We start from the raw sequence: 15,966 nt of genomic DNA on the forward strand, positions 1-15,966 counted from the left end.
TAGGATGTATTTGCTTTTTCTTCCCCTGAAAACAGCACTTTAACAAGCCAGTACAGAATAGCAAAATAGTTTAGTTTATTAGTGTAGAATAAATAATCCAATAGACCAAGTGATCACATTTGAGGCACCAATTAACTTTGTAGAAAATAAAAGGTAACGCACACATGCCCTGATTACACTAGCACTGTGCCATGATGCAATAGCACACTTTACCTTTGCATAAAACAGAGTAAGATATTTAACAGATTAATTTTTTTTCTAGCTGTAATGTTCCAAATAGTACAGCTTATAGCTAGAATATGTGCAACATTTACCCACTTGAATGTCATTTTTGATGAATGAATGAAAAACCATGTAGTGAGATGAAACCATTCCTGAATGCTTGCATGAGTTCAGGCTAAAATAATTAATAATAAATTGTCACATGTACTATACAGCACAGTGAAATTATTTTTCGCATTTCCCTGTTAGGAAGCAGGGTCAGCCAACTTACAGCGCCCCTGGAGCAGATAGGGTTTTGGGCCTTGCTCAAGGGTTCAACAGTAACAACTTGCTGGGACTTGAATCCCCGGCCTTACGATCAGTAACCCAGTAAGCCACAGCCTTAACCGTTTGAGCCAAATTACCATGTAACTGAAAATAAAATGGATTTTTTTTTTCTTACCTGATTGCTTGTAAAAAAGCAACATGGGTATTACAATTACAATAAATTAAAAACTAAAGCATTAAAAAACTGACTAAGATTTGCAACCAACTCTATCGTATTGACCATTTCAATGCATCAGTAACCTCTGTATTTGTATAAAAAAATGCTAGTGCCACAGAATCAAATAGGATGAGACACTACAGGATAAAGGTCATGTATACTACAAGTGAGGCATCTCATGTTCTTGTCTTGCTGAATGACGGTTCTTAAATAATTGTGGTTTTAAAAAAAATAGATAAACCTGGCAAGTTTAATTACATCACTAGGTAATTTAAAAGGTTTAGAAATTAGTCAATGAGGTAAAAACCTAGTGAATAATTGTCTTAGGCTGTTCACATTTCAACCAGCTTTACAGAGATAATGTAATGGGAGCACCTGACTAAATTATACCTATGGTATTTAAAAAAATACAACAAAAAAAAGAGGGAATGGATTAAAATGAATACACATTCAGATGAAAAAGAACCATCAAAAACTTGCCAGTGTTTCTCATATTGGACAAACTTCCACATCTGCTCTACCGAAGACACAAAATACGAAAACAAGATAAGTTCATTCTTCTTTTCATACTGTCGTTCCGAACATTACGCCCTCTAGCTCCGGATCGTCCATGTCATCTTCGCTGAGAGAAAAGTCTTTGTGGTTGGACAGGCCACATGGGCTGCAGTTAGACTCTCCATCCGTGAGCGAAGTGTCCGCTGTGGCATTCACTAAGTCAATAACAGGACCCATTCTCTCCACCTCAGCCATCTGAGCCAGCATGCTGTCTAACAGAGGACGGCTTTTGCAAATGTTGTCCAACAGCTGGCAGCGATGCTGCAACTGCCCAATGAGGGAATCTTTATCCTTCACTATGTGCTGAAGTTTCTGAATAGATTCCTCTGACTGGCAAAGCTTCTCATGGAGGTAGGAAATCTCCCTTGAAAACAGATTAGGAGAAAAATACTTAATTAAATTTGTCTTGAATATGTTGAATATGTCTTGTATATTAAAAACATTTCACTTTATATAAATTAGATACATTTCTTTTTATTTCAGACTGATGATGACTTAAAACTAAAAATAAAAGCAATAAAAAAACATTAATTGACTTCATCTGAAGTTAGTATGCTATTAAATATGGCCCAGAACAATCATTGCACCAATTGAGGAAATAATCACTGCATATCATCAGTTCTGATATATTAAGAAATATGCCATGATGTAAGTTTTAAATAAAAAATTGCTATGGATTAAGACTTTTAAGCCACCCTGCATTTATATAATATGGGTACCATGTTAATCTGAGAATAACACAGACATCATAGTGAGATATTAATAAACACCACTGGCATATCATATCGCTCAGGGGAATCGATTCAGTGATTTTTTTTCTTTTTCAGTGACAATTCATCTACCTATCTATCTATTTTACACTACATGTGCTGGCAACTTTGTTCGCATAGACTTTAAATGCACACTCATAAGTGCGTTTAAAATAATGTACAACGCCATCTGTTGAATTTTTAGAAGAACTACTGATTTTGATGACAAAGGTAGATTTTTTGATGATATAAGGGCGGTTTCGATGTAAAATTCAAATTATCAAAGCTTCTCTTCCTAAGGATTGATTGCAATGAAACAAAGTTTGTATGTTACATCAAGCTCGGCCAACTACACTGGTGAAAACCCCATTAAAAATCAGTAATTTTTTACATAATGCATGCAAAAATAGACCGACAGAAATTTCAAAAACCAACCTGATGTGTTATATTACTCATCTTATGTCCCCCAAATTATTTTTGCGCAAATAACTTCAATGTACAGACAAACAAAGTTTACAGTTATTAGAGTATATGTTTAGATTTGAGGTGGTGAAATGTTGACATTCCTCTGTAATCCTGTGAAGTACACTGTAAAAAAATTTTCGTAATTTTACCAGTAAAATACCATATAAATGCTACAGAATCACCGTATTAAAAACCGTATTTTACAAAACTTGGGATAACCGTAGAATTTACAGTTAAAAAACTGTAATTAGTTTTACAGAGTAAGACCTTAAATTTAACAGTTAAAAACATATGAAAATATGGTTTATTGCAGTAAAATTTATGATATACTCTATTTATAAAAAGGAAACTCTCAGAGAAGTTACTTTTTACTAATATCATGAAGGATCAGTTTATATTTTACTAAACCTTTGTTGATAAATTTTAAAAATCAGAAAAATATCTGCTTTGTAAAAAATAAACCGTAAATTTTACGGTAAAAAACTGTCAGCTGTGGTTACCAGAAACTTGGCGTCAAAAAAACGGTAGCAACATTATTGGTTGTACGGGATTGCACTCATTATACTGTATATTTTACGGATTTTAAAAGTTTGTTCTACGGTTTATAAATAAACCGTAAATTTTACGGTAAAAACTGCCAGCTGTGGTTGCCAGAAATTTACCAGACATACCTCGTCCATGTTTGTTGTTGCCCCCCTTGTGCCAAACCCATTACAAAATACATGATAAGATAATTTATTATTATTATATAATATATTATTTAATATATTTAACACCCCGGTGCAGTGTGCACTTAAAAAACACAATGCAGGACAGTGGACATAAACAATTTTAACATGTGTGTGATCAAATAATTTTTTGTGTAAAGTTGTAATAAAAGTCCTTATATAAAATTATATGCTTAGATTGTCTGCCCAAAACGCTTAAAAAATGTCCACCCTGGCACTTGTTTATTTGATTTTGAGAATTTAAATATTGTTTTGCTATCTTTATTAAAAAATACATGGGACCATGCTGATGTCCAAGTCTTGAATAAATTTTGATGGGTTTTGATAATTTGCTTTGAGTTTGTATTCATCAATTAGTATAAAAGTACCCTTTATAGTTTCTTAACAGTAAAATCCGAATGCTTAGCAATGTAACTTCTGTCTCTATTAGCTTCCAGCTAGTGTGATAAAATGATGCTTTCACATAGATAGCGATGTGTAGTGGTTAGCATTGTTGCCTTCCACCGCCAGGATCCAGGTTCGATTCCTGGCCAGGCTTGATTCCTGTCTCTGTGTCATGGAGTTTGTATGTTATCCCTGTGCTAGTTAGGTTTTCCCCAGGTACACCCCCCCCCCCCCAAACCCTCACCAATATACAGAATAAAGTTGTATAGACAATGAGTGAGAGTGAGTTTTGAGCTGTAAAAAAGATGGAAATAAACAATTATTATTAGGCTACAATATAAATCTTTAAATTAGACAGTTCTGAGCTGTAAAAAACATGGTTATGATCCGTATTTGTTACAATGTAAACCCTGGAATTTGACGGGAATAAACTGTTTTTATAACAACATAAACATGTTAATTAGACAGTTATAAACCGTAAAAAAAACAATTAAAATCTGTAAAATATACAGTATAATGAGTGCAATCCCATACACCCAAAAACATTGCTACCGTATTTTTTACGGTAAACTTCTGGCAACCACAGCTGCCATTTTTTTACCTTAAAATTTACAGTTTATTACTTTTTTTACAGTGCAATAACGGTGCTACTGTTTTTTTTTACGGTAGAATTCTGGCAACCACAGCTGCCAGTTTTTTACCGTAAAATTTACTATTTTTTTTTACAGTGTATATTTAGAATTTTAAAAAACTATGTATGTAAGAAATGTATCTATTTCTATATATAAAAGGGGCCTAAAAATGTTTCAACAATTCAACATAAAAAATTGTCTTTCTGGAGGTCTTAACATGCTCAAAAAGTCATGAATATGAGCACACGTGTGTCTGCTGCCCTTAGGAGACCGGAGAATCTGGATGCATGTCAAACTCACACACTTACACACGTATACACTTAGATCTCATTGAGCTCAATAATTTTTATAACAGAAAGACACGTCCAGCCATATCAATGCTTTAAAATTATGCCAAAAATGGCTCATGACTTCCTGAGTGACATCATACTGTGTGACATCATATTCAGTGACATCAGCAACCGGGACTTTTTAGAGGTCTCTCCTGCACTTCACCTTTGAAAGGTGAATCACGACAGGGAAGTGTTTCTGTGTAGAGAAGAGAAAGAGGGTGAGTGTCTGTCTTTGCTCGTCTTGTGGAACACTTAAAAACCGAGTTACTCGCAATCCGAGGTTTCACTGTATAATTATACAGCATATAATTAAAGCAATTATAATATAGTTGCAAGGAACAATGCGCGGGCCCAAGCACCCTGCGCAATTGCCACCCAGGCACACCAGAAAGACAATGGCTACCCTCGGCACATGCATTTAAAGGTGACATATCAATACCATTATGACTGGAATTTCATGTCTAGCCCTTTAAAATGCTCCAGATGCTGGGAAAAAAAGCATTACACCATGATGTCACTAAACCTGATGTCACTCACTGTGATTATCACCTCCCAGGTGCACCACACAACCTGTGTGTTTTCTGAGCATGTTAAGACGTACAAAAAGCCATTGCCGCCCAGGTGCACCGCACAACTTGGGCCCTAAATATGTGTCAGGTCAAAAAAGCATTATTTAAACATTTAAACCATGTGTGTGTGTGTGTGTGTGTGTGAGACAGAGGTGAGTGCGTGCAAGATAAGTAAATGTGTTTGTGCATATTTGTATGTGTAGTGTGTGAGGCTGTGTATTAACATTTGTCATGTGCGTGTGTAATTTACAGTATGAGTGTATTTGTGTGTGTGTGTGTAAGAGAGAGAAAGAGAGACACATATGTGATTTGTGATGTGTAAGGTTGTAGAATAGGGGCCACACCTGGGGCCAAGAGTCTCAGGCATTCTAATGGCAGCTGATTCCAATTGTCTGACAAGATTCATGTGTTTTTAAGCATGTCAAGGTCCCCAAAAAGTCTGGTGGAAAGGAGGTGGAAGGTGGAAAAAGTATGTATAATCCTTAGGAAAACAATCCAACCTATAGTGGTTGGGCCCTAATAATCCTTAGAAGAACAAATGACACAGGGCTGATGTCCTAGTTTGATATAGATGACATCACATTGAGTGACATCTTAGTCACACACACACACACATATATATATATATATTGGGATGATGATACAAACTGAATTGACACCTAGGTATCCTGATAATATCATATCAGGTGGTCCCTGGTGACTCATATCCCTACTGGTTATATCAGATATTACTACCTGTCTCAGCTCAAGTCAGCATGACATGTGAACATTACATTGATGAACACAATGCTAAAACAACACATAATAGTAAAAACTATATTCTTAGCAAATCTCCAAGATAATGCACATGATGCCTTATGGAATGCACCTGTCCTTGCTCTCGGTTATTTCCTGTGTCGCTGCCCTGAGCTGCTCGTCTTTCCGGATGAGACTCTCTGCCTGCTCCCGCAGTGTGTTCCCGGCTGCCTCCAGTTTCTGCTCCAGATCTGCGACCCGCCTGTGCAGGGCAGCCAGATGTGCGTTTGCCTCTCTTATCTGTACCGGTGATGGAGACGACATGTCCACGAATCTATCAGAAAGGATTAACCGAGTTGCGATCAGCCAGTCAGGGAGGATTCATTACAATGACTGACCGGAAGGAGCGCACACACATCATTATCAGCTGGTCAGGCGTGATGACAGCTGCTAGCTAGCTGTCTCTCCTTCAACCTGCACTGTATACTCACCCTTTTCAGTCTTCTCCGATGAGCAGCCTGCTATTAGCTAAGTCACATGAACTATCCAAGTGATTATTTCAGCTTCATTGGCCCTAAGCGGTGACTTTAGCGTTGAAGGCTGGCAAACTAACGGCTAGCTAGCTATATTTTAGCCTTGCAGTCTCGTCCTGAAGCATTGATGCGTTATCAGCGTTACAGCATCAGCTTCTGTCTGTTTACATCACCCACAACGACTGGACTATTCTCCAATCCTTAAATACGGTTGTACAACCGCTGAATATATTTACTGTGACGCAATTATCTATCGAACTGCTCCTATTTTTCACTCGTTGGCATCAGCAACAAGCTAGTGAGTGATGTGTCGATCGAAAAAGAGTCGACTCTTTGAACCGACTCTCTTTAGGAGAGCCGACACACACAAATGAGCAGAATGTTGTTGTTTTTTTTCGTGAAGTTTATTTTATTAAAAAATAATAGAAAAGCTCAGGTCAACCTTCAGGTTCATCTCGCTATAAAGGCCTCTTGTAAGCCGACTCTTGTTGATGAACTAAATGATGTTCCGAATGATCACTGAATCACTGATTTGATTCACTGCAAGTGAGGCAACTTGTAGCTGCTCCGCCCCGGAAGTAAACCATCAAAGGAGCAATCATGATGGATGTACATAAAAATTCTCCCTTTTACCAAATAGGTGCACTTGACACCTGCTGAAAAGACCATGTTTGTGTGCAAAATTAAACAAATTGTAACTTGTCTATTTCTTTTCCCAGTGCACATAAATTCATAGATTTTGTAGTAAAATTACAAATAATTTTTTTTTTTTAATTTTCAAGTAAAATTTGTTTAGTAAAATCACTCACTCACGCATCGTCTATACCACTTTATCCTGTATACGGGGGGTATATCCTAGGAGACCTAGGGCATGAGGCAGTGTACACCCTGGACAGAATGTCAATCCATTGCAGGGAACACACACACACACTCACAGGCTCATTCACACCCTTTTGGCAATTTGGGAACGCCCATTAGGCTAATCTGCATGTCTTTGGACTGTGGGAGAAAATCAGAGGGAACCTAAAGGGCAACAGTGCTAACCACTAAGCCACCTTAGTAAATTTAGTAAATATTTTACATTTTCAAACTAACTATTCAGCAGTGATTACATTTCAAAATGTGTTTTTCAAAAGGTGATATAATTAAAATTAATATGATTCTGTTATGCTTTGGTGGTCTTCCAGTTTATTAATTAAACATCTCTCGAATATTCGCAATTAAATTATTTGACACATTTATGATGTCTACCCTCATTTGTACAGAGAAATCCTAAATGTTTGAATTAAATTTGTATTTTATAAATGCATCTTTTATGTCTTAGTAGCCTATTTAGAATAAACATTTTAATTGTGGCATTAGTTTAGATAAATACCATACACATTTTACATTTCAATTTTATGACTGTGGTACTCTAATCAAGCAATCAAATAAAAAAGAGAGAATGAGAAAAAGTGCATATAACTCATTTTTAACTAAGCATCTTGCAGGTTGATGTGACCATTGTGTTTATTCTCATTTTACGACTGTGGTAGGACCTCCAGTCAACATGCACACAATGTGGGCAAGTTGGGAACACTTTCCACTCTTGGGAATAGATCTTTGTGCTTTTAGACTATAGTTTTTTTTTTTTTTTGGCACATAAAATTTTTATTTGTTTAGGTATTACTAAGGTGTTGCATAGCATTCATTCATTAGACTATACAGTATGTATCTGTAGTTTTGGGTGTTTATACACAATGGTAAATTAATAATGTCAGAATTTAATAGTCCACATAACCTGATTTGCCAACAATTGAGTGGTAATTAAAATATATTTGTCATCATCAGATTTTTGACTAACTCATGTTATTTATTATCTGACAGTGCCAGTGACACCTGTGTTATAAAGATAGGGGGAATTAATTGACCAGAGAAAGTGCAGATTACTTATTTTAACACATTTATAACTTGATCAAATTATAATTTTTATTGTCTGGTTTATATCATGGCAACTAGATATGCACAACTGTAGAGATCTACAGAATAAAGTGGGTACTCATGGATCTCTAGCATACTGAGTTAATAAATTTTGTTTGTTAAAAATTTGCCCTTTTATTTTAAGTGCATGCTCTGTGTTATATGTTGCAGGAAATATATTAGAACATGTGTCAGAATTTTTTTTTTTTTCATTAATTAATTATCTTATTCTTATTATGTACAGGGTCATGGGGAGCCTGAGGCCTGTCCAAGAAGACTTTGGCCACAATTTAGGGTAAATCCTGGACAGGGTGCCAATAAATCGCAAGGCACACACACACACACACACACACACACTACGGGCAAGTTTGGAACACCAGTTAGTCTAATCTGCATGTTTTGGACTCCCAGAGGAAACCCACCAAGCACCGGAAGAACATGCAAAGTCCATGCACACAGACTCAGGAATTCGAAATCGGACCCTGGAGGTGCGAGGCCACAGTGCTAACCACTACACCAACATGTCACTGCATAACATTTTTAATTGTTACTATTGTGTTTTTGAAAGAAAAAAAATGCTCCTAGTTTTCTGATTCACTAAATATTTGCAAAGTAAACAAGCACTTTCTGTTTCTGTTTTACTTTTCTGTTTATTAAAAAATGGTCTTAATGGGCCAATTTCTTCAAATAAATCACATATTTGATGGATGGAGCAAAGAGTGAATAATGTTTTTTGGTCTCTGAGTGTATATGAGTATTATGTTTTACTTACTTGTAATAAATACAGTAAATAATGAGTTTTGCGAAGTCGTCAAGTGTAGAGAGAGGAGAATGGCTTAAATTTGAAGAATAAGAAATAATTTTTTATTATTCTTATTATAAACGTAGGACATTATATAATAGGGAAAAATGGACAAGGAAAATTGTCTTATAGTCAACTGTAGGAGTTACGAAGTCGCTTTTAGCTGCTTTGACCTGAAGAGGGTGCCAGTACACTGGGCTGCATGTAAAGTACTTTAAAAGTCTAAAGAAGCAGCGCCCAATCTCGCGCTGTCCGGGCTTACCGCTGTGATCTCGCGAGATTTCCGTGTGTCCTTGTTTCGTCCATAATGGGTTACTGGGACCTCGAAGAGGGGAAAGATTGTGTTGGAAAAACATGGATTACCACTAAGCTGGGCACTGCCCTCGGTGAGCACATTTGAAACTTGCGTTTCTGTGTTTAAATTATTTACTTTTTCTTATCAAACCGAGAGACGTATCAAGTGCAACCAAGACTGTTAGCTAGCATCAGCATGCTAGTAACCTAGCTAACATTATAACTGGCTAGCTAACCGTTCACACCAAATTAAACATCAGTGTCTGTATTAAATAGCGTTTTTTTTTTTTACAATGTTTATTGGTGTAGCATATTAGTATATTAGCACGTGAACACAAATACAATGAAGTCACAAACTAGTCGTTTGGTGTGTCATTTAGATAACACCCTGTTATAAGAAAAAATATATATTTATCTATGAGAAATAACGTCACTTATTGGAAGACAGGTTTTATCCTCTAATTCTTAACCCCGCCCCCTCTAACTTCTCTACATCTTACTTCTTCTAATAACCCCCAACTTCTTATCTACCTCTTACCCCTGTCATTAACCCCATTTCTACTCTATCCCTTACCCCTATCTTTAAACCCCAACTTCTATGTCTCTTCTTTACCTTTTACCCCATCTTTAAACCTTGTTACCCCTGTCTTTTACACCACATTTTGATTAAGTGACCATGGGAAAAAACTTCTGTATAAAATAACATCATTTAAAACAACTAAATGTAGTCTAATATCAGGGTCAACTAAATGTAGTCTAAGGGTCTTACAGCAGATCTGTGTCTGGAAAAAGCAATCAAACATATTAATACCGTTATGTAATAATAAAACATCTGACTTGACATTTATGGTCCTTTTGAATACAATGGGCTGAAAATAGATAATCATGATAATCGTAAATAATCATGATTTAATCATGATTCTTGTGGCTATTCATGTATCGACACACACACTTAAATATATTTTTTAAATACATTTTTAATTTGTACATCTTTGTATTTGAGGCGGTAAAATGTTGAAGTTCCCTGTATGATCCTACAGGTGGCTCTAAACTTTTTACTCATTGACAGGCAGCATAGAATCCTGAATTTAGTTGTTGTTGGTTTTTTTTTGTTTTTTTTAGAATAACAAAATAATAATATTGGATCAGGATACTCATAAAATCATAATAAGTACAGTGCATCTGTAAAGTATTCACAGCACATCACTTTTTCCACATTTTATGTCACAGCCTTATTCCAAAATGAATTTAAAAAAATTTTTTCTCAGAATTCTACACACAACACCCCATAATGACAACATGAAAAAAGTTTACTTGAGATTTTTACAAATTTATAAAAAAAAAAAAAAATTGAGAAAGCACATGTACATAAGTATTCACAGCCTTGAAAATTGAGTTTCTCCTGATCATTCTTGAGATGTTTCTGCAGCTTAATTGGAGTCCACCTGTGATAAATTTAGTCGATCGGACATGATTTGGAAAGGCACACACCTGTCCATATAAGGTCCCACAGTTGACAGTTCATGTCAAAACACAAACCAAGCATGAAGTCAAAGGAATTGTCTGTAGACATCCGAGACAGGATTGTTTCGAGGCACAAATCTTGGGAAGGTTACAGAAAAATTTCTGCTCACAGTGCCGCCATTATCTGTTTTAATGTAAAGTTATGTTTCTCATGATTTATAATAATGATTTTCAGGGCTGGTTGGCTCAGCATACCATCTTGTGTTAATCCGGCCTGAAACCTCACTAGAGGCACTGACAAGGGCAGTAAATGGCACAGTTACAATGGGTAAGTAATTACTCTGTTGTGTTTTTAAAAATTTATCATTTTGGAAAAAACTCTGCACTGCAAAACCCTGCACTGATAAAAATGACAACTTTCATTTAACCTTTATCCAAACTTACAGTTCGTACAAAATTAATTTTTTTATTATTATTATTATTTTTTTTTAGATTTTTTTAATGTGTTATTTGTCACTTATTGATGGTTCTTTCACTCAGACATCACATGATGAATGTTGGCAGAATTATCTGCTATTAGGTTTAACTAGGATCAGTGAAATTGAAGGGTTGTAATGATTGGTCAGTGTTAGCAGAACAATATTAAAAATGGGAATATTAGATTCAGTTTCAAGTTCAAGTAGGCTTTATTGTCATTACAACCATATACAGTTAGTACACAGTAAAACGAAACAACGTTCCTCCAGGACCAAGGTGCTACATGCAACATAAATTTACAACATAAATTAACAGAGACACTAAACTAGCTAACCAAGAGGCCTAGTTAACTGGCTAGCAGAGACAGGACAGAGAGACCTAACATAAATTACAACATAAATTAACAAAAACTACAAAAACTCAGTAGTAAGTCTGCATTTCTGCTTAATTTAGCCCATGTTTATATAATTACACACACTGCATAGAATGTCTTGTCTATTCTGGTAAGAGAGAGGCTACAATATTAGTTTCTATAAAACCAATTTCACCTAGTATTTGTGTAATAAACCCCAAAATAGGATTGGGGAATACCAAGGATATGGAAATACAAATATATATAAATCAATCTGAGCTGAAATGTACTGTACAGAAAAGCGAAGATTTTAGATGTGAATTAAATACATCACAGATATTCACATTTAAGTGCACTGCGAATATGCAAATACAAGTTTTAAGAATTCACGCTACCAAAAATGGATCCCACTTCAAGTGATCTTTTTCCTCCTCATCTTCATTCTTCAACCTTACTTCTCTATGTTCTTCCTCATATAGGTGACTCACAAATTTTTTTTTTTTCACTTATAAAGGAAAAGGAAGAAAGAATGCATACGAAAGCACCATCTGTTTTAATGGAAAATATTGTTCAACTAAATATTTATCTACACTAGTGATGTTATTGCCAATCTGTTCAAAGCAAGCTAGTTGGAAAGCTACTTATGTGTAGTGAAATGCAGTGCTCTGTTTATATATATATATATATATATATATATATATATATATATATATATATATATATCACAAAAGTGAGTACACCCCTTACATTTTTGTAAATATTTTATTATATTCCTTTTCAAGGAACAAAGCTAAAGATATGAAACTCTGATAGAATGTAAAGTAATCAGTGTACAGCTTGTATAATGGTGTAAAGTTGATGTCCCCTCAAAATAACTCAACACACAGCCATTAATGTCTGAACTGCTGGCAACAAAAGTGAGTACACCCCTAAATGAAAATGCCCAAATTGTGCCCAATTAGCCCTTTTCCCTTCCCGTTGTCATGTCACTCGTTAGTGTTACAAGGTCTCAGGTGTCCTTGGGGAGCAGGTGTGTTAAATTTGGTGTTATCGCTCTCACACACTCATACTGGTCACTGGATGTTTATGGCACCTCATGGCAAAGAATTCTCTGAGGATCTAAAAGAAAGAATTATTGCTCTACACAAAGATGGCCTAGGCTATAAGAAGATTGCTAGCACCCTGAAACTGAGCTGCAACACAGTGGCTAAGACCATACAGCGGTTTAAAAGGACAGGTTCCACTCAGAACAGGCCCCACCATGGTAGACCAAAGAAGTTGAGTGCACGTGCTCAGCGTCATGTCCAGAGGTTGGCTTTTGAAAATAGACGTGTGAGTGCTGCCAGCATTGCTGCAGAGGTTGAAGGGATGGGAAGCCAGCCTGTCAGTGCTCAAACCATATGCCGCGAACTGCATCACATTGGTTTGCATGGCTGTTGTCCCAGAAGAAAGCCTTTTTTAAAGATGGTGCACAAGAAACGGTTTGCTGAAGACAAGCAGACTAAGGACATGGAATACTGGAACCAGATTGTATAGTATACATTTATACTGTTAGTATTTGTTATTTTATTTTATTTCCCCTATATTTTTTTTTATTTTACTTTCTTCTGTTTTTTCTTAATTTTTTCACTTTGTACTGTCCACTTGCTGCCGTGGCAAAACAAATTTCCCACTTGTGGGACTAATAAAGGTTTATCTTATCTTATCTTAACCACATCCTGTGGTCTGATGAGACCAAGATAAACTTTTCGTTCAGATGGTGTCAAGCGTGTGTGGCGGCGACCAGGTGAGGAGTACAAAGACAGATGTGTCTTGCCTACAGTCAAGCATGGTGGTGGGAGTGTCATGGTTTGGGGCTGCATGAGTGCTGCCGTCACTGGGGAACTACAGTTCATTGACTGAACCATGAATGCCAACATGTACTGTGCCATACTGAAGAAGAGCATGATTCCCTGTTTTTGGAAACTGGGCCGTAGAGCAGTATTCCAACATGATAATGACCCCAAACACACTTCCAAGACAACCACTGCCTTGCTGAAGAAACTTAGGGTAAAGGTGCTGGACTGGCCAAGCATGTCTCCAGACCTAAACCCTATTGAGCATTTGTGGGGCATCATCAAACGGAAGGTGGAGAAGCACAATGTGTCTAACATCCACCTGCTTCGTGACATGATTAAGGAGGAGTGGAAGAGAATTCCCGTGGCAATCTGTGAAGCTCTAGTGAACTCCATGCCCAAGAGAGTTAAGACAGTGCTGGAAAATAATGGTGGCCACACAAAATATTGACACTGGGCACAGTTTAAACATTTTCATTTAGGGGTGTACTCACTTTTGTTGCCAGCAGTTCAGACATTAATGGCTGTGTGTTGAGTTATTTTGAGGGGACATCAACTTTACACTATTATACAAGCTGTACACTGATTACTTCACATTCTTTTAGAGTTTCATATCTTTAGCATTGTCCCTTAAAAATATATAATAAAATATTTACAAAAATGTGAGGGGTGTACTCACTTTTGTGAGATACTGTGTGTGTGTATGTGTGTGTGTGTATATATAATGACAAGTGTTAAATTTAAAGTGCATAACATTGCCCACTATGTTTGCAAAGTTTCCCATTGTGATTTCACTGCCTATAGTTACGACAATGATTGGTAATAAATAAAGGGTCAAAATTATTGACCTCCATCAAGCAACTTAGAATATTTTGGAAATTAAGTTATTGACCTGTTTAAAACATTATTAAAACCTGGAAGCATAATGCTGAACCATCACCTTCATAGAAGAAATGTAGTTGAATCATGAATGGAGATCACTTAAACACTTAATTGCATAGTAAGAACAATTAAAATGCCAGTGAAATACATAGCTATTTTTAATAGTGAAATACTGCACACACACAATATAATGAGAACTCACAGGATTGGGACTAACCATCTGTGTGGCTTAAGAAAACCACTTGTTAGTAACTCTACTAAGAAAAAAGGCTTCAATCTGTTAGTGAGCATAAGGAGTGGGTTTTGGAGCAATGGAAAAAGGTCATGTGTTCTGATTCAGAATAGTAAGGCAAGTGCATGAAGTGATTCACCCATCATGCATAATGCCTACTGTACAAGCCCAAAGCAGTGTTGTGATGTGGGTTTGCTTAAGTTGGACTCAGCAACATTATGTGGGAATAAAATGTCTAAGTCTGCTGATGACCTGAATGTACTGACTGACCAGGGTATTACATTTATGCATTTTTGTTTTCTCTGTTAGCATGGGCAATATTTCAGGACTCAAACTGTGAAAGAGTGGTTCTGGGACCTTAAGCAATCATTTTCAAACATGAATTAGCCAGCTAGCACATTTCACATTATAATTAAAACTAATGTTGGTAAAAATTACATATAATCTGTATGTGTGCAACTTTTTTTTTCTTACCAGGGGGTGTAAACAAAGTGCGTTCAAGACACAGAAATAATCTGCTAGTTTCATTAGTACTTCAGCCTAATAAGCAGCAGAAATAAATGTACACAATACTGCATAAAGTTTTGATGGTGTTAAACTATATACAACTCTTGTTTGTGATAATTTCAGCATCTCTTGGGGCAATATTTGGTGTCACCACCTGCTTGAGTGCGCATGTCAGGGATGCTCCTGATGATCCCACTAACTACTTCATCGGTGGATGTGCATCAGGAGCCTTTCTTGGGGCTCGAAGTGAGTATATCGGACATTCTTTTTGTCGAAAATGTCAAATCTGTTTGTTAATTAAGGAAGCACAGTCTATATCAATGATGCCCAGTAAGACTAAGACAGGTCTAATGTGCTGCTTTTTTTTCTTTTTTCTTTTTTACCTGTTCACTGCAATAGCTCGCAGTGTAATGATAGGAACAACCGGTTGCATGGGGCTGGGGATCGTCGCCATGCTTACTAAAGTCGGGAAGAAGGAGGGCTGGAGGTTATATGGAGAACCCAGACTGTAAAACTTTAACTGTTGTTGTGTTCATATTGTATATTGCTGAAATAAATCTTTATGAAAGGGAAAGTGTTTTCAATGCTTGAATACAAGTTATGCATTATACTCAAAGCAAAAGTTTACATACCCCTACATCAGTGTACAACGAATCCACCTTGACCAGGGTAGGTTACTAAAGGTGAAGTGCACTGAAATAATAACTGATGATTACTGTAATAAGATCTAGTAAAAATTCCTTTTTAGAAATGTTTTAAATCCTGAAAAGGGAT

General features: G+C 36.3%; 2 protein-coding genes across 2 annotated transcripts; one reads left to right on the forward strand and one right to left on the reverse strand.

The window, feature by feature from the left end:
* Positions 1-51: 51 nt before the first annotated feature.
* On the reverse strand, positions 52-6,712 carry vmac (vimentin type intermediate filament associated coiled-coil protein). Its single transcript, XM_053513228.1, has 3 exons — positions 6,347-6,712; positions 5,989-6,189; positions 52-1,625 (listed from the first exon to the last, which is right to left on the reverse strand). Exons 2-3 carry the CDS (start codon positions 6,177-6,179, stop codon positions 1,271-1,273), a joined length of 546 nt encoding a protein of 181 aa, XP_053369203.1. The 5' UTR covers positions 6,180-6,189; positions 6,347-6,712; the 3' UTR covers positions 52-1,270.
* Positions 6,713-9,391: 2,679 nt separating this feature from the next.
* Positions 9,392-15,766, forward strand: ndufa11 (NADH:ubiquinone oxidoreductase subunit A11). The gene is made up of 4 exons (XM_053513457.1): positions 9,392-9,535; positions 11,143-11,235; positions 15,316-15,438; positions 15,592-15,766. Exons 1-4 carry the CDS (start codon positions 9,457-9,459, stop codon positions 15,702-15,704), a joined length of 408 nt encoding a protein of 135 aa, XP_053369432.1. The 5' UTR covers positions 9,392-9,456; the 3' UTR covers positions 15,705-15,766.
* The last annotated feature ends 200 nt before the right edge of the window (positions 15,767-15,966 follow it).

Source organism: Clarias gariepinus, chromosome 15 (assembly GCF_024256425.1).
Source record: "Clarias gariepinus isolate MV-2021 ecotype Netherlands chromosome 15, CGAR_prim_01v2, whole genome shotgun sequence".
In the NCBI taxonomy this organism is placed as follows: Eukaryota; Metazoa; Chordata; class Actinopteri; order Siluriformes; family Clariidae; genus Clarias; species Clarias gariepinus.